Source organism: Bufo bufo, chromosome 11 (genome assembly GCF_905171765.1).
Source record: "Bufo bufo chromosome 11, aBufBuf1.1, whole genome shotgun sequence".
Lineage (NCBI taxonomy): Eukaryota > Metazoa > Chordata > Amphibia > Anura > Bufonidae > Bufo > Bufo bufo.
Genome location: NC_053399.1, coordinates 83,836,417 through 83,862,912, shown reverse-complemented (window position 1 = coordinate 83,862,912; position 26,496 = coordinate 83,836,417). Strand labels below are relative to the sequence as shown.

At 47.8% G+C, this 26,496-nt stretch overlaps 1 protein-coding gene across 1 annotated transcript; it reads right to left on the bottom strand.

Moving 5' to 3' along the window:
• Positions 1 to 1,491: 1,491 nt before the first annotated feature.
• STX7 (syntaxin 7) lies at positions 1,492 to 24,823 on the bottom strand. Its single transcript, XM_040411187.1, has 10 exons — positions 24,720 to 24,823; positions 20,480 to 20,618; positions 17,458 to 17,527; positions 14,536 to 14,626; positions 12,315 to 12,452; positions 11,005 to 11,057; positions 8,910 to 9,006; positions 8,385 to 8,457; positions 7,917 to 7,999; positions 1,492 to 4,248 (listed from the first exon to the last, which is right to left on the bottom strand). The coding sequence occupies exons 2-10, from the start codon at positions 20,556 to 20,558 to the stop codon at positions 4,153 to 4,155; spliced, it is 780 nt and encodes a 259-aa protein (XP_040267121.1). The 5' UTR covers positions 20,559 to 20,618; positions 24,720 to 24,823; the 3' UTR covers positions 1,492 to 4,152.
• Between the last annotated feature and the right edge of the window lie 1,673 nt (positions 24,824 to 26,496).

Genomic DNA, 26,496 nt, shown 5'->3' with positions numbered 1-26,496 from the left:
TGCGTTTTTAACGGATGGTTGCTAAGAGATGTTTGTATACCTTCAGTTTTTTTTTAATCACGCGCGTGCAAACCGCATTGCACCCGCGAGATAAAAACTGAACGCGATCGCATACTAAACTGAATGAACTTGCTTGCGAAATCGCGCATTTTTCATTGAACGCATCCGGACATAATCCGCTCACGCCCGTCTGCAAGGGGCTTAAGGGGATAAGTGTCTGATCAGCAATGGTTTGACCCCACCGACCATGAGAACTGGGCCCCTTGTGTTCCCCATTGAATGGAAAAGTGGTCATGCATTTGCGCAGCCGATCCGTTCCTCTACGAGAAATGGCCAAGGGCAGGTACTGTGGATGGATTCATCCCTTGTCCTACAAACGTTCATTATCTTCACAATACTGCCTTGTATGTCCAAAAATATGGAAGCATTGAAACTCCATGGATTGTGTTTCCAATGCTGAGCAGCCACACACACAAGGCTGAGGTCACCATGCACCGTCCCAAGAGTCACACCTTCAGATGACTGGTGAATTTCAGGAGAAATGTGTGGTGAGGACTATAGTAGTTGTCACTTTTCACGCCCATTCATCCCTTGGCCTACAAACGTTCATTATCTTTACAATACTGCCTTGTATGTCCAAAAATATGGAAGCATTGAAACTCCATGGATTGTGTTTCCAATGCTGAGAAGCCACACACAAGGCTGAGGTCACCATGCACCGTCCCAAGAGTCACACCTTCAGATGACTAGTGAATGATGGGATCAACTGAAACCCAATATCTGGAAAATGTGTTTGGAGAGGTTTCAAAAATTTTATTGATTGTTACTTGAAGTTGTGACATGTATTTGGCAATCAGAAGAGACATATATTGTGAGCACAGTACAATGTACATGCATGAAGCACGTGCCGAATTATCGTCCTGGCAATGAATCACTTCATTTACTGGAAACTATTTTTGACGTATGCAAAGACCAAAAAGTTTAGGTTTGCTATAGATTTGAAGCCTTGGTAATGGTTAGAGACAATGGCGGACTGAGTTATCTGGGCCCCAAGCGTTGAAAATTAGGGTTCCTTACCAAAATGCATTTGAGGAGAACCTATCATTTGTTTATGAGGGAGTGCTTTCACTGATCAAAGGACTGTAGGTTCCCTCAGACTAAGGCCTCCTGCACAGGACCGTATGGCTTTTTCAGTATTTTGCGATCCGCAAAAAATACGGATGACGTGAGCGAAGCAGTTGGACCCCGATAGAACAGTACTACCCTTGTCCGTTATGCGGACAATAATAGGACATGTTCTATCTTTGAACGGAACGGAAAAAAACGGAAATACGGAAACGGAAGGCCTTCAGTTTCTTTTGCGGAACCATTGGAATGAATGGTTCCGTATACAGAACGCAAAAAACGCAATGTAAACGGAAAGTGCAAGAGGCCTAAGTGCACTTCTGCGGCAGGGGTCCCGGTCGAATCCGGCAAAGAAAAAGGACAAAATACCCTCAGACACAACCTTTAATGATTAGTTCAACCCCCCATGGCTTACGGCCCAGCAGTATTGTTGGCACCTGTCTTTTTAGGACAGATTTTAAAAAATTTCAGCACAACTCACTGCCTGACAGGCTCGAAAATGATGGGAGTTTTCTTTTTGACAAGGGTTAGTACAGGAGAAGACAAAATAATTCACAGAAGGTTCACCAGCACACAATGTAGGATTGGCATACAGATATGGCCTCATTTTTGGAGACACTTGGGTAACTCCTACCACTCCCACAATTCACCCGGAACCCACCACGAACACTCGCTATGTAGCAGTGGTATAATCACGAGGTGGTTGGCAGGTATCACCTATGGGGTGGACAAAACTGGGGCCTGAATGGACATGCTAACACCGTACGCCATTAGTGTAGAAAATCTACATCTTCTGGACTAGATTTCTGGAGAGCATGTCACCTAAATCAAGTTCTGATGCTGGATTACCAGGAGAGTGGCCCATGGTCCAGCATTTTTTAGGGAGTGAACTTTTCCAAGTTCAAGGTGTTTTTTCTAATTACACCCCCCACTCAACGGGACCTGTCAAAGTAAGCATACTTACCTGCTCCCCAACCGACTCTGTGGGTCCTAGGCGGTCTTCTCTGGACTTCTGGTCCCCACATGTAAAACTCCTGCATGGACGGGGTCACATGCTCTGCTGCAACCAATGACTGGCTGCAGTAGTAATGTCTACATAAGCTGCTTGAGAACAAGTCACCGCTGAGGCTGTGACCCCGTCCATGCAGGAAGTTTACCTGTGATGACCTGAAGTCTAGAGAAGACAGCCCGGGGACCCATGTAGCCCAAGCCAAGAAGCAGCTGGGGGTAAAGTAAAAAAAATACACTTAAGTTGGAGAACCCCTTTAAGATCATCAGATCAATGGTAGAAAGCGTTGGAAAATACTTTAGGGTTAGAAACCCTATAACAAAACGAACACCCAACAGTCCAGAAAACCAATATTCTGGCATCTCAAGGAACAGGATGGATCCCTACATTTTATCACGCTCTATATGGAATTGTTTAAGTTTACATTACAATCTCTATTAAATAACTATACCTCAAGCAAAATCAAAAGAAAATGCCCTCAAAATTCATGAACATATCAGAGAAAATCCCCTATTTTTGCCCTTTTTTTTTATTCTCTCTTTTTTGTATGAAAGACCCAAGACCAGTCAATGGCCGATCTGCCTCAGTTATCCAATAGGACAGGAACAGGGGATAATTATCTGGCCCAGTAAAGCTGGGTGGGAACCAGTGCGGGAGTGTCTCGTATTTGGCACAGTATCATGGAAGCTATATTTGGTTTGTGTACATTTATATTAGTTTTTAATACACAGGATATTACTTTTAACATCATTTTGGCATAATTTAACACCTCATATTTCAACGGAAGGTTTATTTAAAGGGGATTTTCTTCAGAAATAAATTGTTAGACATAAAAAATAAAACTATTCTGACACCGGTCTGATCCCCGCTGCTCTTCACTTCCCGTTACTGGCTCGACGAGCTGAAAACGCCTGGAAAGGCCTGATCAGCCGATCACAGACCATAGCAATGCCCCGCTTCCGCCAGTGAATGGTTGAGTCTTCAGCATACTGAGCAGGAACCAGGTAGTGATGAACCAGAGCAGCGTCGGAACAGAAGTGGTGGAGCATCAGTGAGGGTGAGTACGGTTCATTTCTTAGTTTCTAACCCTTTATGGCCCAAATGCTTATTTTTTTTTCACATTTCAATGGAAAAACCCCTTTAAAGGGGATGTTCACCCTTCATCCACTTCAGCCCACATGGTCACAAATAAGCTGAACATTTCTTGTACACTAAATCTATGTCCGCTCATAACTTCCCTTGGAGCAGGGGGGTCAACAACCTCCAAAAACGACAACTCTCAGCATGCGACCCTGCTTGAATGCTCTCAGAACTCCCATAGAAGTGAACAGAGCATGCTGGGAGTTGTAGTTTCACAACAGGTTGCTGATCCCTGCCATAGAGGAAGGGCACACAACTGCCAAGGGGAATAGGTCCAGCTGTAAACTGCTTCTAGAGGGAGCTTACAGCATTCAGATGCCATTGAGTGCTAGCTCCCCCTAGTGGTGACTGTATATAACCATAATTCTATTATTTGTCAAAAACAGAGCTACTCCACATGAATGTATTATGCAAGTACTGAGCGTACTAAACTTGAGAGAGTTCTAAGTGGTGACTGGTGCTCATTTTGAGTTTTGCTACGGGCTCTGCCTACAAATCTCTATGTAGACTGAGGCCGGCTGTACGGAAAAGCGCTTAGGTAGTTAAACCTTTAGCCGTGTGGGTGCAAATGACCAAAAGGTGAACATCCCTTTAAATAGAATGGCACACAGTATACACTATAATCGAATGAATAATCTAAGTTCTCTTCTAATATTGATAGTGCAAGTGCTTGGGAGCCTACACTGCATACTGTGCACGGGAGAACATGGCGGTGTCTTCTCGGGTCAGTTGTAGTAAATCCCCCATGCCCTGTGACATAGAGATTACACATACGCATTGTATTCTTCATCTTCATCGTGGAAGCCATCTCTCCGGTGATTAGTATTAACAGTTTGGAATAGAAAGACAAAAAAAGTACTTGGAGGATATTATTCTTCCTAATTTCGGGTGGCCGCCCAGATAATCAGAGCCAGAATGACAATTAGTATTATGACCACAAAGATGATAATGCACATCTTCTTCCGGGACTTGCGCTAGAAGAGAACGGAAAAGAAAGGGAGGTGAGAAGATGGGAAGCGATGTTCCTGCCAGGTGACTAAGCTTAAAGGGGTTGTCCGGCCTGGGACCCACACCTATCTCTAAACCGGAGCCCACAAAGATAAGGAGAGTGGACCGTGCATGAGCAGCTGTCCTCCATCCACTTCTATGGGAGTGTCGAAAATAGCCGAGGCTATTTTCGGAAGTTCTACTGGAATGAAGGGGAAGCTGGTCCCAGACATTGGGGAAATATCCTACAAATATGCCCCGGATGTATGAGGTGACACAACCCCTTCAAAGAAATACTGAGGGGCGTTTACTTACTTTTAACGCCACTATGGTGGGGTAAAGAAAGTTGAAAATTTTGGCCGCCCAGCAGAGGGTTACACTCCATGCGTCAGCGCCCGGCGTAAGGTGAGCGGCTCAGATTTTTATAGTTTAGAGCAGAGGTCAGCAACTTTCGGCGCTCCGGGTGTGGTGAAACTGCAACTCCAACTCCCAGCATGGGAGCATGTGTATGGGGCACAAACCATCTTAGTAACGATCGTTCGTCCCTCTAACAGTTTTGAGGCCGTTTCAATGAGCGCTGGATGACTTGTTCCCAGTTCTGATGGGTACTTTGTAAGTCAATGCCTCGCTCACAAAGTGATGAGTTTCAGCTAACCCCATGATATCCTCTGCAGAGAGGTCTGTCTTTTTGCACCTCATCAGCACACTTGTAAATGGCGCATCAAAGGCAGGCAGTTTTCATCCTTTTGGATGAGTTATATTTGCCAAAAATATGAACTGACCAGTCTCAACTTTAAATTGCTGATTGCTATGAATTTAGTCAGGTGCTTTGTAGACAATAGGGAAGTACCGATATTATCGGCCGATATTCAGGATTTTGTACGGTATCGGTATCGGCATCTAACCTTGCCGATAATGCGTATAAAGCGAATACTAGTGAGCGCTTCCATTATGGAAGGGTGCACTTAGGGGTGGGCGATATGGCCTAAAATCTATATTGCAATATAATTTTAAGCATGTGCGATATATTGTTTTCTATATTTGAAGGGAGGGGGGGTATTTAAACTTACTTTTTTTTACTTTTTATTTAATATTAGCCTCCTTAAGGGCTAGAACCCCTGTCATATTCACCCTAATAGAGCTCTATTAGGGTGAATAGGACTTTACACTCTCCCTGCTGCCCTGTGCTTTGTGCACACAACAGCAGGGAGCTGACCATGGCCCCCAGCCACTCTGATCCGGCCCCCAGCCTCTCCCTCTTATCAGCCCCCTCTGGTAACTCAGGGTCCCCCCCCCCCCCCCCCCCCATCATTGGTGGCAGTGGGCAGTTCCGATCGGAGTCCCAGCAGTGTAATGCTGGGACTCCGATCGGTTACCATGGCAGCCAGGAGTCACGCTACTGAAGTCCTGGCTGCGATGGTATGGTAGTGAGCAGCATTATACTCACGTGCGCCGTGGCCGCCGGTCACTCCTTCTTCTCATGCTATAAGCATTAGCAATGCGCCGCACAGACAGCCTGGCGGCCACGCCGCATGTGAGTATAATGCTGCTCACTAACATACCATGGCAGCCAGGACTTCAGTAGCGTGACTCCTGGCTGCCATGGTAACCGATCGGAGCCCCAGCATTACACTGCTGGGACTCCGATCGGAACTGCCCACTGCCACCAATGCAGAGACTGAAGGACATTCCCGGCACCCGACCTCTAACAGGACGCTGTGATCCGCGCGATTAACCCCTCAACTGAGGGGTTAATTGCGGCGGATCGCAGCGTGCAGTCATAGGGGCCGGGATATGGCCGACACATTCATTGGTGGCGCAGTGGCCACAGTCCCTCCCCTCCTCCTCCTACTTTGTTCTCATTGGTGGTCAGCGGCAGCCGCGCACAGTGGGGAGGGAGGGACTCCCTCCTTCTCCACTGTGCCGGCTCAGGAGAACATGGTGCGCGCCGAGAGCGCAATCATATCGCGGTCCGGCAATATAGGCTATATGCACAAAATCCATATCGTGGCACAAATTTATATTGCATATCGCCCACCCCTAGGTGCACTAGTATGCATTGGGTGCCAGGAGCGGGGAAGAAGCGTAGTAAGCGCTTCCGATACTCACCCTCCCTGGTCTTCTTTGATGGGGCCCGCGCTGCACTGTCCTGACCCCGTACAGCGTCAGGACGTAGTGCGCGCAATATGACCTGACGCTGCATGCTGTCAGGTGACAGTGCCGCGCGGGCCGGAGAACACAGGGGAGCGAGACACCGGACCGGGAGATGAAGAGGAGCTGCGGTGCAGGAGAGGTGAGGAGTTTTTTATTTTATTCATCTGAGGTCCGATAGGGGTTAATAAAGGGCTGATCTGAGGTCTGATAGGGGTTAATAAAGGGCTGATCTGAGGTCTGATAGGGGTTAATAAAAGGGCTGATCTGAGGTCTGATAGGGGTTAATAAAAGGGCTGATCTGAGGTCTGATAGGGGTTAATAAAGGGCTGATCTGAGGTCTGATAGGGGTTAATAAAGGGCTGATCTGAGGTCTGATAGGGGCTAATAAAGGGCTGATCTGAGGTCTGATAGGGGTTAATAAAGGGCTGATCTGAGGTCTGATAGGGGTTAATAAAAGGGCTGATCTGAGGTCTGATAGGGGTTATTAAAGGGCTGATCTGAGGTCTGATAGGGGTTAATAAAAGGCTGATCTGAGGTCTGATAGGGGTTAATAAAGGGCTGATCTGAGGTCTGATAGGGGCTAATAAAGGGCTGATCTGAGGTCTGATAGGGGTTAATAAAGGGCTGATCTGAGGTCTGATAGGGGTTAATAAAGGGCTGATCTGAGGTCTGATAGGGGTTAATAAAGGGCTGATCTAAGGTCTGATAGGGGTTAATAAAGGGCTGATCTAAGGTCTGATAGTGGTTAATAAAGTCAGTGAGAAGGAGGGGGGTGGTGTCGAAATTGGCATTTGGCACTAGTATATTATAAATTGACTACCAACTAAGGGCTTTATTAATTAATAATTTACATTTATAATATACTAGTGCCAAATGCTAATTTCCACCACCTCAGTGTATGCCAACTAATATATTAAATATCGGAATAAATTATCGGCTATCGGCCTGAAAGTTCACAGGTTATTGGTATCGGCTCTAAAAAATCAATATCGGTCGATCCCTAGTAGACAACACGTGAGATGCCGTTAACTAAGGAGCTCTGTCCCAGTGACGTAACTGAATAATGGGATCTAGTCCATAGAATGGGCCCCATAACATGGTTGACTGAGTATAAGTCAGAAAAATATTAAAGGGGTTGTGCAGCCATTAATATTCAGGATAAGTCATCGATACCTGATCGGCAGGTGTCAGACACTTGACGCCCCTGCCGATCAGCTGTGACACTACGTCTCGTCTCCAGTCTGAGCGATGGCGTAGTGTAATTAAAAGTACCCGCTCCATTCACCTGAATAGAGCGAGTACTTGTATTACACTGCACTTCCGAGATGAAGTGCAGTGTAATGAAGAGAAAGCAGCAGTCGCATGGAGAACCACCTCCTCTTCAAACAGCTGATCGGTGGGTGGAGTGGGTGTCGGACCCCCACCGATCTGATATTGATGCCTTATCTTGAAGATAGGTCTTCAATATATACTGCCTGCACAACCCCTTTAACCTTCTTACCTGGTACTCCGCTGCTCGGGCCAGCTGCTGGTTGGCTTGATGAACGTGCACCTCGGAGCTTTCTACGTTGGCCTCTATGCTGTCTGTGTGATAAGGACATAACACCCATTATTTTATTGACAGATCACTAATAACAGGTCAAAACCTAAGACTAGAAATAGAATAAATAATATTTCACAATAAATAAAACACTAAAAATGCACAAAAAAAATAAAGTATTTAACTTGAAGAACCTGGGATTTTTCCATTTTTGATTTTCCCAGAGCCATAACTCTTTTTATTTTTCTGTTCACAACATTAATTTCCAGGTTAAATCCACAAAATGTGGAACACACACACACACGTCCGGTATCCGTGTTTTGCGGATCCGCAATTTTTTCGGACCGCAAAACATATACGGTCATCTGAATGTAGCCTAAGAGACATAACATGCGCTAGTCATGTGGCCCCACCTGCTTAACTACTTACCAATCATTTCTCCTTGCTCATGGACCATCATACCCAAGTCTTTAAAGATTTCATTGATGCCTCTGATGTCCTCCTGTAAATTAGGAGTTGATTGATATATTAGTACGCGGTATATGCAAAGAACACTAAGGGGGAGATTTTCCACAATGCAAACAAGATAGTTGCTAAGTATTTGATAAGCGGTGGTCTGACCGTGGGATCCCCACCAATTACAAGGTCAGGGGTCCTGCGTCCCTGCCGAAACAAGAGGCAGGGGATAAGTATCTGAACAGCGGGGGGGTCTGACTTCTGCAACACCCACCAATCTCATAGTTGCCAGGACTGTCCCTGATTTTCAGAGACCGTTCCCAGAAATTTGGGCTAGGCTCAAAAATGGGCGGGGTTAACTCAGATGGGGGGGGGTGGGGGGGTTCCCAGGGGCAGGGCTTATATTCCCGGTGTTAAATCCCTGTGTTCTAGTAGGGCACAAGGACAGGGGCTGACATTTTGAGCACAGCGCTCAGTAGGTTCCAGTATAGGACAAACCTCCAGCTGGTTGATGGCGGTCTCCCGTTCTTCTATGAGCCGCAGATCCTCCTCTGTGATCAGCTCCTCCTGCATCACTGCCTGCGGCTGACTCTCGCTGAAATACAAAAAAGGTCATCAGATGTGTAGAGATCACGTGCCCCTCCACCATTATTATTAACCCTCTTCATGTGCAGAACAGCGACATCTGCAACTGAAGAAACCATTTACAAAGTGCCCCCATAACAGGGGCAGCCTGCGACAGTGCCCCCCAAAACAGGGGCAGCCTGCAACAGTGCCCCCCAAAACAGGGGCAGCCTGCGACAGTGCCCCCCATAACAGGGGCAGCCTGCGACAGTGCCCCCATAAAAGGGGCGGCCTGCGACAGTGCCCCCATAAAAGGGGCAGCCTGCGACAGTGCCCCCATAAAAGGGGCAGCCTGCGACAGTGCCCCCATAATACGGCCAGCCTGCAACAGTGCCTCCATAAAAGGGGGCAGCCTAAAACAGTGCCCCCATAATACTGTTAGCCTGCAACAGTGCCCCCATAATAGGGGCAGCCTGCAACAGTGCCTCCATAACAGGGGCAGCCTGCGACAGTGCCCCCATAACAGAGGTGCCATAAGAAGTTGTCTGCAGTCAAGAAATCCACAAGGCACAATAGAAATGCTTAAAAGACATGAGTCAAACTTAAAAGTTATCCCCCATCCACAGGATAGGAGAGAAGTACCTGACTGGCGGAGGTCCAACCAGTGGGACCCTCACAGGTGCCTACAACAGGGGTGCCATTCCCTTGTGTGAATGGAGCAGCAGGATGAGCCTCACCATTCGTTCTCTATGGGACGGCTGGAGACCAGTGAGTACAATAGAGAATGGCTGGAGCGCCAGGACTCATGCTTGACCTGCTGTTCCCTTCAAAAGGGGAAACGACACCCCTTCTCAGGATTGGTGGTCAGACCCCACCAATCAGATCGTTATCCCTTATCCTGTGGACAGGAGATAACTTTTAAACTTCACACCCCCATTCAATTGTGGTTCTTCTTTTCTGCAGCCGGTTGTGCCCGATAGGAGATAAATGTCTGCCAATCGCGACAACAGGGGCCCTCCCCATTTCAGCGGAGCGGTGGTCACACACGCTCCCTGCTGCTCCATTCATTCTGGATGGGACTGCCGGAGATAGGTGAGCACAAGCACCCGGCTACTTCCAGAAGTCCCATAGGTTTGGATAGGTGGCAGAACACACATGTGACCAGCACGCCATTCATATGAGAAAACATAGAGCCCCTGTTCTCGTGATCGCCATCGGCCTCAGTGGTCCGAAACCTGACGATCAGACAACCCTTCTTAGGCCTCCTGCACACGAACGTTCCCCCCCCCCCGTTTACGTTCCGTTTTTTTGCGTTCCGTATACGGAACCATTCATTTTAATTGATCCGCAAAAAAAAAAACGGAAGGTACTCCGTATGCCTTCCATTTCCGTATTTCCATTCAAAGATAGAACATGTCCAATTATTGTCCGCATAACGGACAAGGATAGTACTGTTCTATCAGGGGCCAGATGTTCAGTTTCACAAAAAACGGAATGCACGCGGACGTCAAACGTATTTTTTTATGCTAAAAAAGCCATACTGTCGTGTGCAGGAGGCCTTAAAGGGAGAGAGAATTCACTGCCTCAGCTGAAGATAATAATACCTATCACATAGCGATTTGTTGCTTTGTTTTAAAATAAAATAACTTTTAATCCATATGCAAATGAGCAGGTAAGTGCACCTCGGACGGGCCCAAGCCGCTCTGTGCACCCTTGCTCCTCCTGCTTCCTCTGCCAGCCCCTCCCCCTCCTTATTGATTGACAGGGCCAGGTTCCTGCATAGTCATCTCACCAAGCCCGGAGAGGGAGGGGCTGGCAGAGAAAGTAGGAGAGGCTTGGGCCCGCCCTCGGTGCACTTAACTGCTCATTTGCATATGGATGAAAAGTACTTTTTCTCCAGAATGAATTAATGAATTGCTAAGTGTCAGCGGAGCTAGCCCTACAAGGCACAGTGACCATCTCTGCTGTATCCATAACATCACATAATATAGTGCAAATATAAAAATATTCCAAATTTAGAAACCCTTACTTTTCCCAGTTGACCAAAGAGCCATCCCTAATCCCATCATCTGGTGCTCCACCCTAGAAAATAATAAAATGGTCATTTCGGAAGGAATAACAGATTATACTGTATAAAAAAGACATACCGGTACAAGGTGCGGGGTCTGGATGATGGAAACCACAACTGGTGCCTAAAAAGTTAGCGCTGGACTAACCTAGAGAAGCATGGACGCTCAATATATATAGGCATCTCATTACATGTCAGAGCAGTCAAGGTGTAGTAATACTTCCACCCCTAGGTGTCACTCTTGAGTCACAGTACCGGTGAACCCCCTCCATTTCTATACGTCTTAAAGGGGAGAGAATGGACTCTCCTTCACGATCATGCGTTTCCCATTCAAATGAGCGGGCATAGTATAACGCAAGAGAGTAGAAATGGAGCGGTGGTCCTCAAGATTAACCCTGGCCATAGATGCTAATCGCCGGTGGGTCGACCTATCCAAACAGGATATACCCCTGGATACCTAGAGTGGAACTTTCTACTTGATCTTCTCTAAATTATACACAAATGGATGCAATTCCATGACCACATCAGTTCGTGAAGGTACGAATTCACCAATGATCTCTTCGTGTATGGAAATCTCAGGGGGCTCCTCGACCATGATATAGATTCTGCACCCCATGTCTGGAGATAAAAAATGTAATGTTTTGTCTAGGCTGATTGCTGAGAATACCTGCTGTGAACACTAGGGGCAGCTCATGTGGCTACTCGGGAAGAGGGGGCGAGAAAACAGGAGTACTAGGGGCATAGTGGACATTGCTGTGACTACCATCAAAGAGGTTGTCCCACTGTAAGAACGTATCCCATAACTACGACTAATTAATGGAGATGTGACCGATGGGACCTCCACCAATCACAAGCATGAGGTGATGGAGTGTGCGGAGCGGCGATCCCTTTCTATAGGTAGGTGAGCACTTTACTTGGCTTCTCTTCAATGGAACAGTAGTACTCATGCGTCACCACCGTTCCATTCATTCCAGGGACTCTGGTGATCGGTGGGGGTCTCAGTGGTCGGACCCCACCAATCAGTGTGGATAACGAATTTGTTCTTCTTAAGAACAGAGTGGTATGTAAGGCCAGGCTTGCACACTCCTGGTTGCATGCGTTTGCTGGGAGGTTATCAGTCTGGATCCACCCAACGCCCTAATTTTTGGAGAAGACTCCCAGACAAGATTTGTCCCCTCCTGTCTTACACCAGGACCTGTATACTTTCCACTACTTGTACTGCTATTCTGTAACCTTACAGATACTTGAACTATCGGGGGCAAAAAACCTACCGATACTCTGGAGCCAGCCCGGACCCTGGCCACAAAGTCCTTCTCCTTTTCTGCAGCCAGGCGTTGAATCTTCTGAAAGTTGGTCAGGGCGGAGGAGAACTCGTTCAGCAGCCTGTCCTTCTGTAGCTTTCTCTGTCTCTGGAAAAGAATAAGAACCGGAAAGTTGCATTGCTGTTACCAGAAATCCTCTAAGTGAAAGATATTCTATATAGTGAAGCGTTGGTTCTTGGAGATCCATAGCACGCTCTTCATTCTCTGCGAGGCACTGTTCTTCAGATAGGGGCAGGTTCCCTCAGATAGGACCTGCATCTATAGACATGCAATAAATGTTCATTTCACAAATTATGGCCCATGCCATATCTGCGCTATCATTTGTGACTTTTTGCACTACTTGCCCCTGGTCGAAGCTCTGAGAAAAGGTGTGGGGCTTGGCTGCTATAGACATGGCTTCCCCGATCAGACAGACTTTCTGGAGCACAGAGGGCCGAGATCTGCCTAGAGGAATGCCCACCTCACTTTCCAGCGCATAGGGGATCAAGACTGCCAGCCCTGATGAATCTCCCCTAATGGCATATCATGTGCAGGGAACATAAGGTATCTTCTTGAACCTGTGGGGTCAGAGGTCGAACTCCAACTCCCTGTAAATACACGGCTCTGCTTCCTCCTCCCTGATGGATGAGGTGTGGGCAGTGTGGTATGCGAAGTTTACTCCTTCACCAAACTCACACTTAGAACTCATCTCCGCCGACCAAACAAGTTACTTTTAGCGTTGAAACGAACCCACGGTGGGGCACACTGTACAATAAATGGGGTGCACCCTTTTTTAACTCCTTACCTCACTTCTTTTGCTAAGCCACCTCCCTTTCCTAGACAATGTCTACGGAGGGGGAAGATTTTGAAATCTCCCGCACCTCGTCATAAATTACGTGCACACCACCGGCAGTCCTTGCGCCAGAGTGAAATCTATGGCAGATCGGAGCTGCCGTAGATTTCTGTCTTCATCTGTGTCTACAAACAGGCGCAAATGAAGATAAAAGTGGCAAACCCGCTGGCACCGACCACTCCCTTGGCACACCCCCTTTCCAGAAAGTGGCAATAGCGGCGCTGAAAAGCCACTTGCGACACAGTTTGTCAGGGGGTTGGCGCAGGGAGATGATAAATAATCAGCGGGTGCCTGTTGTTGTACAGATTAGACACCTGCCAGCAGAGTCTGTGACCGGAGCCTCCGATCCCCTCAAATGGAATAGTCAAGTGCAACGACGCCACGCGAGTGCACATTTGGATGGGAGGGGACTCCCCCGACCTCTGTTCATGGGAGCCGTTTGGTTGCTATGGCAGCCAGAAGCCTTGTGTACGTTCCCTGCCCTGCCATAGTAAACTTCCTATTAAGCCCTGGCAGGGCTTATTAGTGATTTTGCCATAGACTGCAATAGCAAACCACTGCAGTCTATGGGTATAAGCATTATAATGATTGCATGTTAAAAAAGGGGTCTAAAATAAGGTTAAAAAAAAAAAGCTTTTGAAAAAAATTAAACACAGAAATATTAAACATTCAAATCACCCCACTTTCTTCATTTTTACACATAAAAGTAAAAAAATAAAAAAAAAAGAAATACGCACATTGTTCTGAAAATGTCCAAACTAGCAAAATATGAAAGATATCTATCCCATATGGTGAACCATAAAAAAAAAATATCAAAATGGCTGGACTATCATTTTGTGGTTGTGGTTGTTAGCCTCCCAAAATTGCGGAACGGATGCCTACCCATTCTCACGAATGTGTGATGGCCATGTCCGTGGTTGCTGACTGCAAGCTGCGGATCGGCAAAACTCAGGCACCGGGCCATGTGCACCACACATCACGGTGCGTGCACACTGACTTAAATAGGTCTGCGATCTGCAAGAACTTGTTCTATCTTTCGCGGACCCGGAAAGCCCTTCTGTGTGCTTCTGGGTCCGCGCCTCCACGCCGCAAAACACAGAATATATCCAGACTTTCGCTGTATTTTGCGGTGCAACGCGATGCAGGGTGCACATGGTCGGCGCCCGTGTTTTGCGGATTCTGCAGCTAGCAGTCCACGATACGGGCACGGACGTCCCACGGTCGTGTGAATGCGGCCTAAATATGGAGAGCTGATCAGATGTAATATTAGGTGACGCAATTTAGACATGGAAAACATCGCGGTCACGACCGTACAACACCCTGATGACTATAAAGTACCTGATCGCTGTCGGAAGGGAGCGACGAGAAGTCCTTAAGACATTTGTCCGTGTCTTTGGCAAGCTTGTTCACGTATTGTATCTTCTGCTGCCTGGAAAACACAAAAAAACGGAGAAAAGTCATAACATTCGTAAGGTCTATAGATAACATCACAAACCGTGAAGAATAATCATCATCAATATTAATACACAGAAAAGGCAAGCTGCTTGTGAACCTTCTGACATTGGGCATGAGGTCCCACCTCTATAGAAGCAGCTGAGATGTACTGCCTCCATAGTAAAACTGGTTTCATTTTTTTTTCTAGCCGCCACCACCTTCCACCACTCCGTGTAACATGTCTCCATTAGATTATGTTCCATGGTTCCATGCTGCTTTCCATTCAACTCCATGGGAGTTGAAGCCGAACCAGCGCTCACTATTTTCGGAACTCCCATAGCGATGAACGGAAAGCTCAGTGCAAGCGCGACCGCTGCTCTATTCTCCACTATGGAACCGGTGACAGGAGAGGGTCCCAGAGGTGGGACTCACACCTATCTGACATTGATGGCATGAGACAACCCCTTCAAAGCGATTATTGAGGAATATTGTGTAAGCCCCTTTTCTGCCCCCAAAACAGCTGTGACCAATTGAGGAATGGACTCAAGAAAGTAAGTATCCTATGGTATCTGGCATCTAGATGTTGGAAGCAGATCCTTTAAGTCCTGTAAGTTGTGAGATGTAGCCCCCGTGGATCCGATTTGTTTTTCCAGCACGTTCCACAGATGACAATCAGATTGAGATCTGGAGAATTTGGAGGCCAAGTCACCACCATGATCTCTTTGTCATGTTCCTCAAACATTTTTTCTCTGTGTGGCAGGTTGCAATATCCTGCTGAAAGAGGCCATTGCCATTAGGGGACACCGCTGCCCAGAACGGGGTGTGCAAGTCAGTATAATGGTTACGTTGCTGGTACATGTCTAAGTAGCTTTCACATGAATGCCAGGAACCAAGATTTCCTAGCAGAACATTTCCTGCCTCCACATCCTGGTGCCATCTATGACGTAAATGCACTCGGTAGCCACAGGATGCAAACCGTGAATCTCCAGATCAGACCGCCTTCTTCCACTGCTCCATGTTCTGATGTTCACGTGCACACTGTAGACCCTTTGGGCAGTAGACATTGGCACTCTGACCCATCTGAGACTACTCAACCCCATACACATCAAGCGGTGATGCCCTGACATCTTTCTATCATCGCCAGCAGTCGCTCCTTCAGTAAATCGGTGCTACAGCAGCCATTCTGTGGGATCGGACCAGCGTTCACTCTCTGGTTTTGGCATCAGCTCCTTCACACTTACCATTACAAAGGAGCAGGAAAGTACCTGAGTTCACAGCAGGTTTACGTGGACACTCCAGGGTCAGATAGATAAGCACAGTAGACATTGGGGCAAGTGTATCATGAGACGACTTTTAGAAAACAGTTCTGCTTTGAGTTTACACCGGCGAAAGGTGCGCCAAATTTTGCCAACACTTTTTTTTGCAGATCCTGACACAGCAAATTTTGTAGAACCAAGGGGTTCATCTCCTGACCTTCTCCATGTTCGGCTAGAGAATAACTGAAGAGACGGGGTCTAGCCAAGGGATGGGGCTTAATCTTTCTGTCCTATGGGGGAGGCTCCTGCTCCAGTCTTACAGCTTGTCACCGGACAGTGAGGAGGAGGGAGGGGTCACGGACGTTCCTGTGACAGGTGCCAGGAGATCAGTGAGACTGGCAACACGTGGTTTGATCTGTTTCTGGTCATGGCCACAACCCTTGCCTCAGGTGTTGCTTATGTGGTCATTTATCCTTCCCTATTTATTGTGGCTTCTCCCACCATACTGTGCGGTTTATAGCTTCAGTCTGGTTTTGGATTGCTGGTGTTTGGATCTCGGCGGAGTTCCAGTGCTTCCATTGCCTTTTGAAGTTATGTGTCTTCTTTCCCTTTTGTTTATTGTTTGGGTTTTCTTGTGTTGCTCTTTTCCCTGTCATTTGTGTTTAGGCCTGAGGGAGACTCCTGTTCGTCCTACCGTTTGGAGGAGCAGGTTGTCTCTTGTCCTGACATTAGTACCAGGCTCCTACAGGGTGATTTGGGACTTCAGGTTCCTGTGTATGAACTCACCTACCTCTGAGGTCAGTTCATACTTGCAGTCAGTCAGGACTTTGATTAGGGTTTCTCTAGGAGGTGACCTGCTCTTTTCCCTAGTTTCCAGGCCTCCCCCCCCCCCCCCCCCCCCTACGTTCGGTGTGGGTTTCTCTCCCATACCGAAACGTGACAGGAGGACACTGCTGATCTCCTATGACAGACAGGGAACATTGCGGGGTATTCCGATCTGGGACATTTATGGCACGGAAATAGGATATGCCATAAATGTCCGATAAGTACTGGACCCGCTCCTATCTCCAGAGCATAGCCCGTTCACTGCAGAGCCCCATTATTGAGACAGGAGCAAGTCATGCACCTATCAGACATTTGGGGCATATCCTATTTCTATGCCATTAATGTCCCAGATCGGAATACCCCTTTAGTTGTAACATAAGACAAAACAGGACCCAAGAGAAAGGATGAGATGAAAGGAAAAAGGGTTGGAAAGTTTTTTTTTCCCCGTATTTAGTACTCCTTTAAGAGGTTGTACAGTTTACTACATGGATGTTCTCTCTGATCCCTGTGGAAGCACATCCCACTGCTGCAGCACATTACTTTTCCCTGCTGCAGAGCATTCTCCCCTCTCTCATATAGAGTATATTATACAGTATGACTCAGACCCAGTCACTGCTGTGTCAAAGAGACGACCGACTGATGACATCACCAGCACGCCAAGGCCTTCTCGTAGAGTTCCCGTTTCCCCATTTTACATCTGTCCACAGCAGCGAGGGGTTCTGTGTGACCCGATATCAGTACTCACAGCTGGTTCTGTAGCTCGGCTGTGTCTTGTACGGTCCCCAGCTGATTCACTATCCTCTGTATCTCGGCAGCTGCGCGGCAAAGAAAAAAAAATATTATGGTTAGAAATATGACACACAAAAAAAAAATCTATAAAAGTTCTTCCTGTCCGGGCGTCACGGATTTGGTCCGTTCACGTCACGCATTGCACCCGCGCGGAAAACTCTCCCGTGTGAAAGAGGCCTTATTATTACACTAGTAGAGGTCCAACTCTCAGCACACCCACTGCGGAACTGGCCTCTTCACTATTTCTATTGGTCCCGCCGTTTGTCCCATTCTAGTGAAGGGACTGAGCTGCAATACCACTCGCCTCCACTACCAAACGTATGGTGCCGTGACACTAGAGCAGCCACTTCAATCAGCTGATCTGCGGGAATGCCTGGCCTATTCTTAAAGGGGTTGTCCAGGAAATATGTAGGATCATGAAAACCACTTTGCACACAGCTTTAACTTTCTTACTGCAAGGTCCAAACTTTGATCATGTGACCCCCGTCCACTGCTCCCGCCAACGTCAAGTCCATCACTGAGCCATTCTCTCTTCCAATCTAGCGAGAAACTCCACGGAGTGCATCCACGGAAACAGTCCACTAGCCTGTGCATGCTCCGGGACTGGGGGCTGGGTGACATCACTGCTCGCTAACCTGCGCAAATCAGAACCTCTCCTTGGGAGAAGAGCTCGCCGATGGACGTAACACTGGTGGACGCGCCATGTGGAGCAGTGGTGGATCGGAGTTTGGATCTTGCAGTAAGAACGTCACAGGTACAAAAAGTATATCATTAAAGCAAAGCTGGGCACAAAGTGTGTTTCGTGACCCTAAATGAGCTTTTCCATGATAAACCCCTTTAAAGGGGTTCTCCAGGTGTTTAGTATTAATGACCTTTCTTCTTAGTCGGTGGGAGTCCAACACACCCGAGTATAAAACATAACTTTTATTAGATACTGGTCAAACAGAAGAAAAATAACCTAAAAAAAAAAATCATCATTACTGTTAGCGCTTAATATGATGCATACAGTGTAAATACATAGGGTCCCCAAATATTAAACCCTATAGTCGGAGCACCCGCCATGAAAATAGTACCCCAAATGGCACAGGACCTTTCCTGACTGTTGAGCTAATATTTCAACGCATTTTGGGTGTCGGGATGGAAATGGCAGTGACGAGTTGCTGACGCTCTGCCATTCCTTTTCAATGCCAGGCTCCTCCTCACAGGGGGCTTGGTCCTCACAGCAGCCAATCAACACTTAGTGGGTGTGGACCTCCGTTCCCAGTTCGTGTACTGACTCTGCCCATGTACCGCCCTCCGTGTGAGGAGCGTGTGCTCCCCATGGAGACCTTATGGCGCATCTCCAGTCAGTATTCAGCAGATAACAAAGTTCTCCCCACCAGGCTGTTCATATATAGTCTTTCGGAGGACTAGATTGTTAGAGAAGACTACACCTACCATAGTAAGGTTAAAATGCAACGTGCATGATGTTCTTACATACAGTAGGAGGCGCTGCAGTGAGTAAAGCAAGAGAAGGAGGGATCTTAGATAAAACATTTGAAGGCTAGATTTTTATTAAAGGCGTTTTCCGGTTATAATGACTTATAGACAAGTGCCCACAGCATGCTTACCTGCTCCCAACCTTTCCAGTCCACCACGATGCCTCCATCTTTTGGTCCCCGCACTGTTTTCATACAGATGGTTATGGTCACATACACCGCTCCAGCCAATGACTGGCTTCAATGGTGACATGCTACTTCTGACCAAATCATGGCTCCAGCCATTGAGTGGCTGGAGTGGTGCATGTGCCCCTGCCCTGCCGGAAGAAAACGGACCAGGAGATGGAGAGATAAGGGAGGCAATGCAGAAGATCTGAGCAGCGTGGAGCAGGTATGAATGAATCTTCCGTTTCAGGAGGCAGGCTGCGGGAAATTGCTTAAATATCGTAATTTGAGGAAAGCCATTTTAAAGTGGTTCTCCAGGAACATGGCTACCAGCAACCTGTCCTAGAATGTGAGGAGGACTGGTTACCACTACTTGCAGATCTGCCTAGGAGAGCCTCACTACACATGATGTGATCCTGCCTACAATAGGTCATCATGGCTGAGCAGCCTAACAGGAACACTCACCAATGTGCCAGAGCTCAGTCTCCAGTGAGGCCCCATGCCCTCTCCCTCTTGGGCAGCTCTGCAAGTGGAGCAACAAGTCCTCCTCACATTCTAGGACAGGTTGCTGGCCGCCATGTTACATTAATCCCAGAGAACCCCTTTCAACTCATTTCAATAGAGGTTAACATTGATAAAATATTCTCAGGATAGGTCACCAATATCTGATGTGTGGACGTCAGACACCCGGCTCTCAGCGCCATACATTGAATAATGGCTGAGCTTGGTATTGCAGCTCAGACCCATTGAATTGGAGTAAGCTGCACCCAGGCCACATAACCGATGAATGTGAAATCACTGGCCTAGGAAGAGGCCACGGCACTCCGTCTCTTCACACAGCTGATCAGTGGGGGTGCCAGGAGTCAGACCCCTGCAGATCAGATAGTGATGATCTTATTATACCATATTAAACACCCGGAAAACAGGTAATAACAAAATTACTGCATGTTTTAACAAAATAATGCAACCTTCTCCTGCTCTACCTGCCCCCCACATGTACTCTGCATATAATACTGGTAGTATCAAAAACTGCTTTTTTTTTTTGCTACTTTCTCCTGCATGCAAGGGTGGCAGAACAGGAAGTCTACAAGGTGGGGCTTCACCCAATAGCTGCAGAGCCGGAAGTGATTTCAGAGAAGCTTCAGCCAATGGCTGAAGAGCAGGAAGTGATGTCAGAGAAGCTTCAGCCAATGGCTGAAGAGCAGGAAGTGATGTCAGAGAAGCTTCAGCCAATGGCTGAAGAGCAGGAAGTGATGTCAGAGAAGGCACTGCCCTGTAACATGCAGCAGTAGGTGTTCATTTATGCAACATAAAAGTAGGACAGGAATGACATACAGGCTTGTGTTATCCTCAGGATGTTGGCGGAGATAGTCTGTGCCAGCTGCGCTGGGTCGCGGGTGGTATTATAGGCCATGGCTGTGGTTGATTGGCAATTCTGTTCTCATCCAAAGTGTTCAGGTCGATGCTCTAACACCTTGAAGACAAAAAATATATATATAAAGTACAGAAGTTCCCAAGTCCAAAGATCATTTGTGGTTGTAACAATGCTCGGCAAACAGCGCGAGATAAAAGTGTCGCTAAAATCTGCTAATGTGCAGGTGCAAAAATATATACCCCCCTCTCTGTAATATCTACACCACACGTAAGGATCAATTGATGGACACAAATCCTAATCTATGACCACTGGGCGATCATCACCTTCACCACAAAGATACTGGTCATTAGCTGATCCGGTGCCTAATGGAGATTCTTATATGGCCCCCATAGAACAGAGACCCCTGATGATACACTGACACAATCACATTGCGGTTGCACAGTTCCATTTCTCCTGATCATCTTTGAGATGTTTCTACACCTTGATTGGAGTCCACTTGTGGTAAATTCAGTTTCAGATTGGACATAATTTGGAAAGATACAACCTTGTCTATATAAGATCTCACAGCTGACAATGCATATCATAGCAAAAACCAAGCCATGAGGAGGAAAGAACTGCCTGTAGAGCTCAGAGACCGGATTGTGTGGTGCCATGGATCTGAAGAAAGGGAAAAAAACATTTCTGCTGCACTAAAAGTTCCCAAAAGCTGTGTCTTCCATAATTCTTAAATGGAAGATGTTTGGAACAACGAGGAATCTTCCTAGAGTTGGCCGTCCCACCAAACTAAGTACGGTAATGAGTGGAGAAGGCACTTGTCTTTTTGTCCACAATATGTCCCCACTTCTCCTCCTCCTCCTCTATTAGGACTCCACAGACAGGGCTCCCTTCTTCCTATAGCATATAACTTATTTTTTGCTGCCTCCATACAAAGATCTTCTCAGAATTCAGATTCCATTAGTCACACCACTCCATGGAAGCAGGAAGCCAGCCAGGACAGGGAAGAGGACAGAGAGGACTACTGGACAGAATCCGTATTAGAATAACACGCCCAGCTTTCTACCATAAAACAAGATATGATTGTGTTCCATTACATATCAGTGAAACAACCCTGGAGCTCACCTCATACCTGGTCTCACCTTTATAGCTTCATCAAGGACACTCCTTAAAGGGGTTGGCCAGTTTCCTATATTGATGACCTAACCTCTGTCTCCTTAGGGCACACACTTGCTAATTCCTTCCCGTGTCAATGGCTAAGAGCCCCTGGGTATTTAAGGCACCCTCTCCAGGGAGATGGTGCCTGAACTTCTAGGTTCCTTGGTGACCAGCAAAGGTGTACTCAAGTCTGGTTTTTCCAGCTTCTGTGATTTTCCTGCCTTATATCCTGTGTGTTTATCCAGCGTGTCTCCACTCCTGACCAGCCCTGCATGTGTTATCTGGCACTTTCAGTTTCAGCCTGCCAGTCTATCCTGTGTCTACATATATCTACACTTCAAGTTTGCTTCCTGGACCTCACAACCAGCATTCAAGTCTAAGTGACTGTTCAGACCACACCTGCAGTTATTCAGAGCTCCTGGTGCTTTCCCCAGTCCAAGACCCCAGTAGGTCAACTGCCAGTTATACTTGGACTATCCCAGGAGGTAGCGGTCTGGTTGCTCCCCTGCAGCGAAGTCCAGATCCCTACACCGGGGTTAAAGGGTGAATACCAAGGCAGTGCCAGAATAACGCACTTAGGGTTTAGCCCAAAGACAAACCGGTTAGTTGGCACAGTGGGTCCACACACTCACCAGCACAATCAAAAATCTCAACAAAACTGCATAGTTTGAACAAAGCTCAAACCTATATAAAACAATTAAGGTCCAGATCCCCACTTAACCCCTCAAGTGCCATGGTAACTGTGTCATATATAAATTCAATTTATGTGACAACAAACCCCCGCTCAACCTTGTATATCCCCACTCCTTTAAAAGGTAGGTTCACACATCTGGTAGGCTGGTTTAATACCACTGATGAGCGGAGCTCCAGACACACATCTGGCCAAGCTCCACCAGAAACTACCCTAATTTCTGAGAAGATCTTTATCCGGACGCTGAAACAAAAACTTGATGTGGAAGTTTTATGCTATAAGAAGAAGTAGGCCCTGTCTGTGGAGTCCTGGAGTAGAAGTGGGGACATATTGTGGACAATCTTGAGGTACCCTATGGTACAACAAGTGACTTTTCAGTTCCGGGACCAAGATTCAACGTTTTGGCCTTAATTCTAAGTGTCATGCTTGGAGGAAACCAGGCACTGCCCCATACCATCCTTATAGTGAAGCATGGTGGTGGCAGCATCATGCTGTGGGGGTGTTTTTCAGGGGCTGGGACAGGAGACTGGTCAGGGTTGAGGGAAAGCTGAATGGAGCAAAGTACAGAAATATTCTTAATGAAAACCTGATCCAGAATACCTTAGGTTGGGCTGAAGGTTCACCTTCCAACAAGACAATAATCCTAAGCACACAGCCAAGACAACACAGGAGCGGCTTAGGGACAACCCTGTGAATGTTCTTGAGTGGCCCAGCCAGAGCCTTGACTTAAACCTTCTCTGGAGAGACATGTCTGTCCACCGACGGTCGCCACCCAACCTGACAGAGCATGAGAGGATCTCCAGAGAAGAACTTCAGAAAACCCAAGATTCAGGTGTGCAAACCTTGTGGCCTCATCCCCAAGAAGACCGGAAGCTGTAATGACTGCCAAAGGGGCTTCAACTAAGTCCTGAGTAAAGGGTCTGAAGACTTCAGATGTCAATGCAAGATTTCCGTTTCTCCTTTTCAAAATATTAGCGAAGATTTAGAACTTTCTGTTCTCACTTTCTCATTATGTGGTATTTAGGGCAGAACGATAGCGAAAAACAGATTTTTTTATTTTTATTTTAACACAAGACCACAACATAACAAAACAGGGAAAAAAGGAAAGGGTCTGAGGACTTTCAGAATGCGGGGGTCCCCACTGACCCCTAGAGCAGAGATCCCATGTTCCCGTCCTGATGGAGCGGCAGGCCGAGCATGCCCCCATTCATTCTCTACGGGACTGCCAGAGAGGAACAGCGGTGGTCCAGGTTCATGGGATCTCCTGACGCCGGCTCTGCTATGTCTGTGGTCAGTGAAGCAAAACCTTAGCGTAAATCTATTCATGGCAGAGAAAAGAGGAACCAAAACCGCCTGTGAGCGCTACCGTACGTACAGTGCCCATAGAGCCAGCGAAGCGCGTTGTGCCACTTCCTGCCACAGAGAGGCCGCCCCCTTCTGGCTGATTTTGCAATGACAACTGCCAGGAGTGCCATGTGGCCCCTGACGGCTGTGACCCTTTGGGAACCCTCACTGCTGACCGTACGAGAAGGCCACTCCACAGATGTAGCAGTGCCGAGTAGGTCATCGATCTATAGTGACTACATGGTCTGCAAAGTCTCATCCATTAATGATGAGACAGCTCTCAGTAGTTCGGACCACCATATACACTCTGACAACCCCCATCGTTCCCAGAGGACTTCCTCGCCCTGTAGCTCACTTACCAGGGGTCCACCACCTTCTGACAACCCAGTGAAGTCTGACAACCCTGTTATAAGCTTCCTTTATGCAAATATACAGCAAAGGGGGGGGGGGGGACTGACTGATGTGTCGGAGGGTGCAGTGTCCTCAGCGCCGGTTTTGGGTGGAGGGGGCTACTCCATCGCTCACGGACAGCGCAACAGATATGGGTTTGTTTTGTGGCGGCTACCGATGGAAAGTGCCGCCATGGTGGTTCAGTATATGGACATGACTTAGTGCCAGGTGCTGCCAAATCCAACCGCAGCCCTGACCCTGGCGAGTACCAGGATAAGATGGTGACAACCAACATGGTCGCCACTCTCAACTTGGCACCCAGGGACTGGGGCATTGTGCCCTTCAGGACCCCAGAAAAGCTGGGTGACACCCTGTGGGTGCTGCCCTGGCGGGACAGGCTCCGTGTGGTACTACAAGCCCCAGCATGCACACATGACTGGGCTGGGATGAAAGGAGTCACATGACCACTGCTCCCTCTGATTTCCTGACTTCACCGGGAGAACAACACAATCACGTGACCCGGTGGCCGCCGTCAGCTTGGAGCCCCCCTCGGGGTGGTGGTGCCATGGTGTGGTCATGTGACCCTGGCGGTGCCCGCCGGTGCCCCCTCCTCCGCCCCGTACCTGTCTCCGGCGGCCTCCGTCTGCTCCCTCCCTGCTGACAGGCAGCAGCGCAAACTCAGTCCTGCCGGGGAGGAGGAGCCGCCAGCAGCAGCAGCTGATCTCCTCACCCCGGTGCAGGCTGGGTGCCCATCTCTGGGGGTGCTAGGGTGACACCCATGGAGGGGGGGGGGGGGGGGGGGGGGGGTCAATGTTTTGATAGTGCCACCAGAGGGGGGTGTATAAAAGGGAGATATAGGAATGAACGACTTAAAGGGTGTGTCCTGTCGTATGCTCAGCTAGTTGCTATGGCAACAACAGGGGGGGCAGAAACCATTCCTCGAGAGCTCTGCTTGCTGTCAGCCAGTGGATAGCTACTGGTTACTAGGGCAACGACATTAAGCAGTAAGGGATAGAAACGATTCCTCGAGAGCTCTGCTTGCTGTCAGCCAGTGGATAGCTACTGGTTACTAGGGCAACGACATTAGGCAGTAAGGGATAGAAACAATTCCTCGAGAGCTCTGCTTGCTGTCAGCCAGTGGATAGCTACTGGTTACTAGGGCAACGACATTAAGCAGTAAGGGATATAAACAATTCCTCGAGAGCTCTGCTTGCTGTCAGCCAGTTGATATGTACTGGTTGCTATGGCATCGACATTAAGCAGTAAGGAACAGAAGCAATTGCTCAAGAGCTCTGCTTGCTGTCAGCCAGTGAAAATCTGGTTGCTATGGCAACAACAGCATGGAAAAGAAACAATTCCCCAAGAGCTCTGCTTGCTGTCAGCCAGTGGAAACATTCCAACCTGTCTTGACCATGTTGCTCCAGTTATAGTACACAGTCAGCAGCTCTGCTCTTCAGGAGATAGCAGTAGCGACCACCACCCAGCTTTCCCAGGAACAGATAGAACAAAGGGCTAAATAAAGTCTGATTTATAACAGAACGACGAGAGCGGACGCGGACCCTGCCAACATGTCCACTCATCTAAGGGAAATGCTTATGAAGACATCTCCTATTCATATGGTCTGACGGGGCACATGGGCAACATAGAGCAGGTGTCCAGGGCATATAGTCATCCTAGAGGGGGTGTCCAGACCATATAGTCATCATAGACGTAGTGTCTAGAGCATATAGTCATCATAGAGGGGGTGTCCAGAGCATATATTCATCCTAGAGGGGGTGTCCAGGGCATATAGTCATCCTAAAGAGGGTGTCCAGAGCATATAGTCATCCTAGAGGGGGTGTCCAGGGCATATAGTCATCCTAGAGGGGGTGTCCAGAGCATATATTCATCCTAGAGGGGGTGTCCAGGGCATATAGTCATCCTAGAGGGGGTGTCCAGGGCATATAGTCATCCTAGAGGGGGTGTCCAGAGCATATAGTCATCATAGAGGAGGTGTCCAGGGCATATAGTCATCATAGAGGAGGTGTCCAGACCATATAGTCATCATAGAGGAGGTGTCCAGAGCATATAGTCATCATAGAAGAGGTGTCCAGGGCATATAGTCATCATAGAAGGGGTGTCCAGGGCATATAGTCATCATAGAGGGGGTGTCCAGACCATATAGTCATCATAGAGGTGGTGTCCAGACCATATAGTCATCATAGAGGTGGTGTCCAGACCATATAGTCATCATAGAGGTAGTGTCCAGACCATATAGTCATCATAGAGGTGGTGTCCAGACCATATAGTCATCCTAGAGGGGGTGTCCAGGGCATATAGTCATCCTAGAGGGGGTGTCCAGAGCATATAGTCATCCTAGAGGGGGTGTCCAGAGCATATAGTCATCCTAGAGGGGGTGTC

Excerpts from the sequence above, each read along its gene's own strand:
- STX7 (XM_040411187.1), bottom strand. The coding sequence starts at position 20,558 with ATGGCCTATAATACCACCCGCGACCCAGCGCAGCTGGCACAGACTATC. Across the intron at positions 17,528-20,479 it reads CCTGAGGATAACACAAGCCT|CTGCCGAGATACAGAGGATA; the intron begins GTATGTCATTCC and ends TTTGCCGCGCAG. Across the intron at positions 8,000-8,384 it reads TGAGCAAGGAGAAATGATTG|ACAGCATAGAGGCCAACGTA; the intron begins GTAAGTAGTTAA and ends CTTATCACACAG.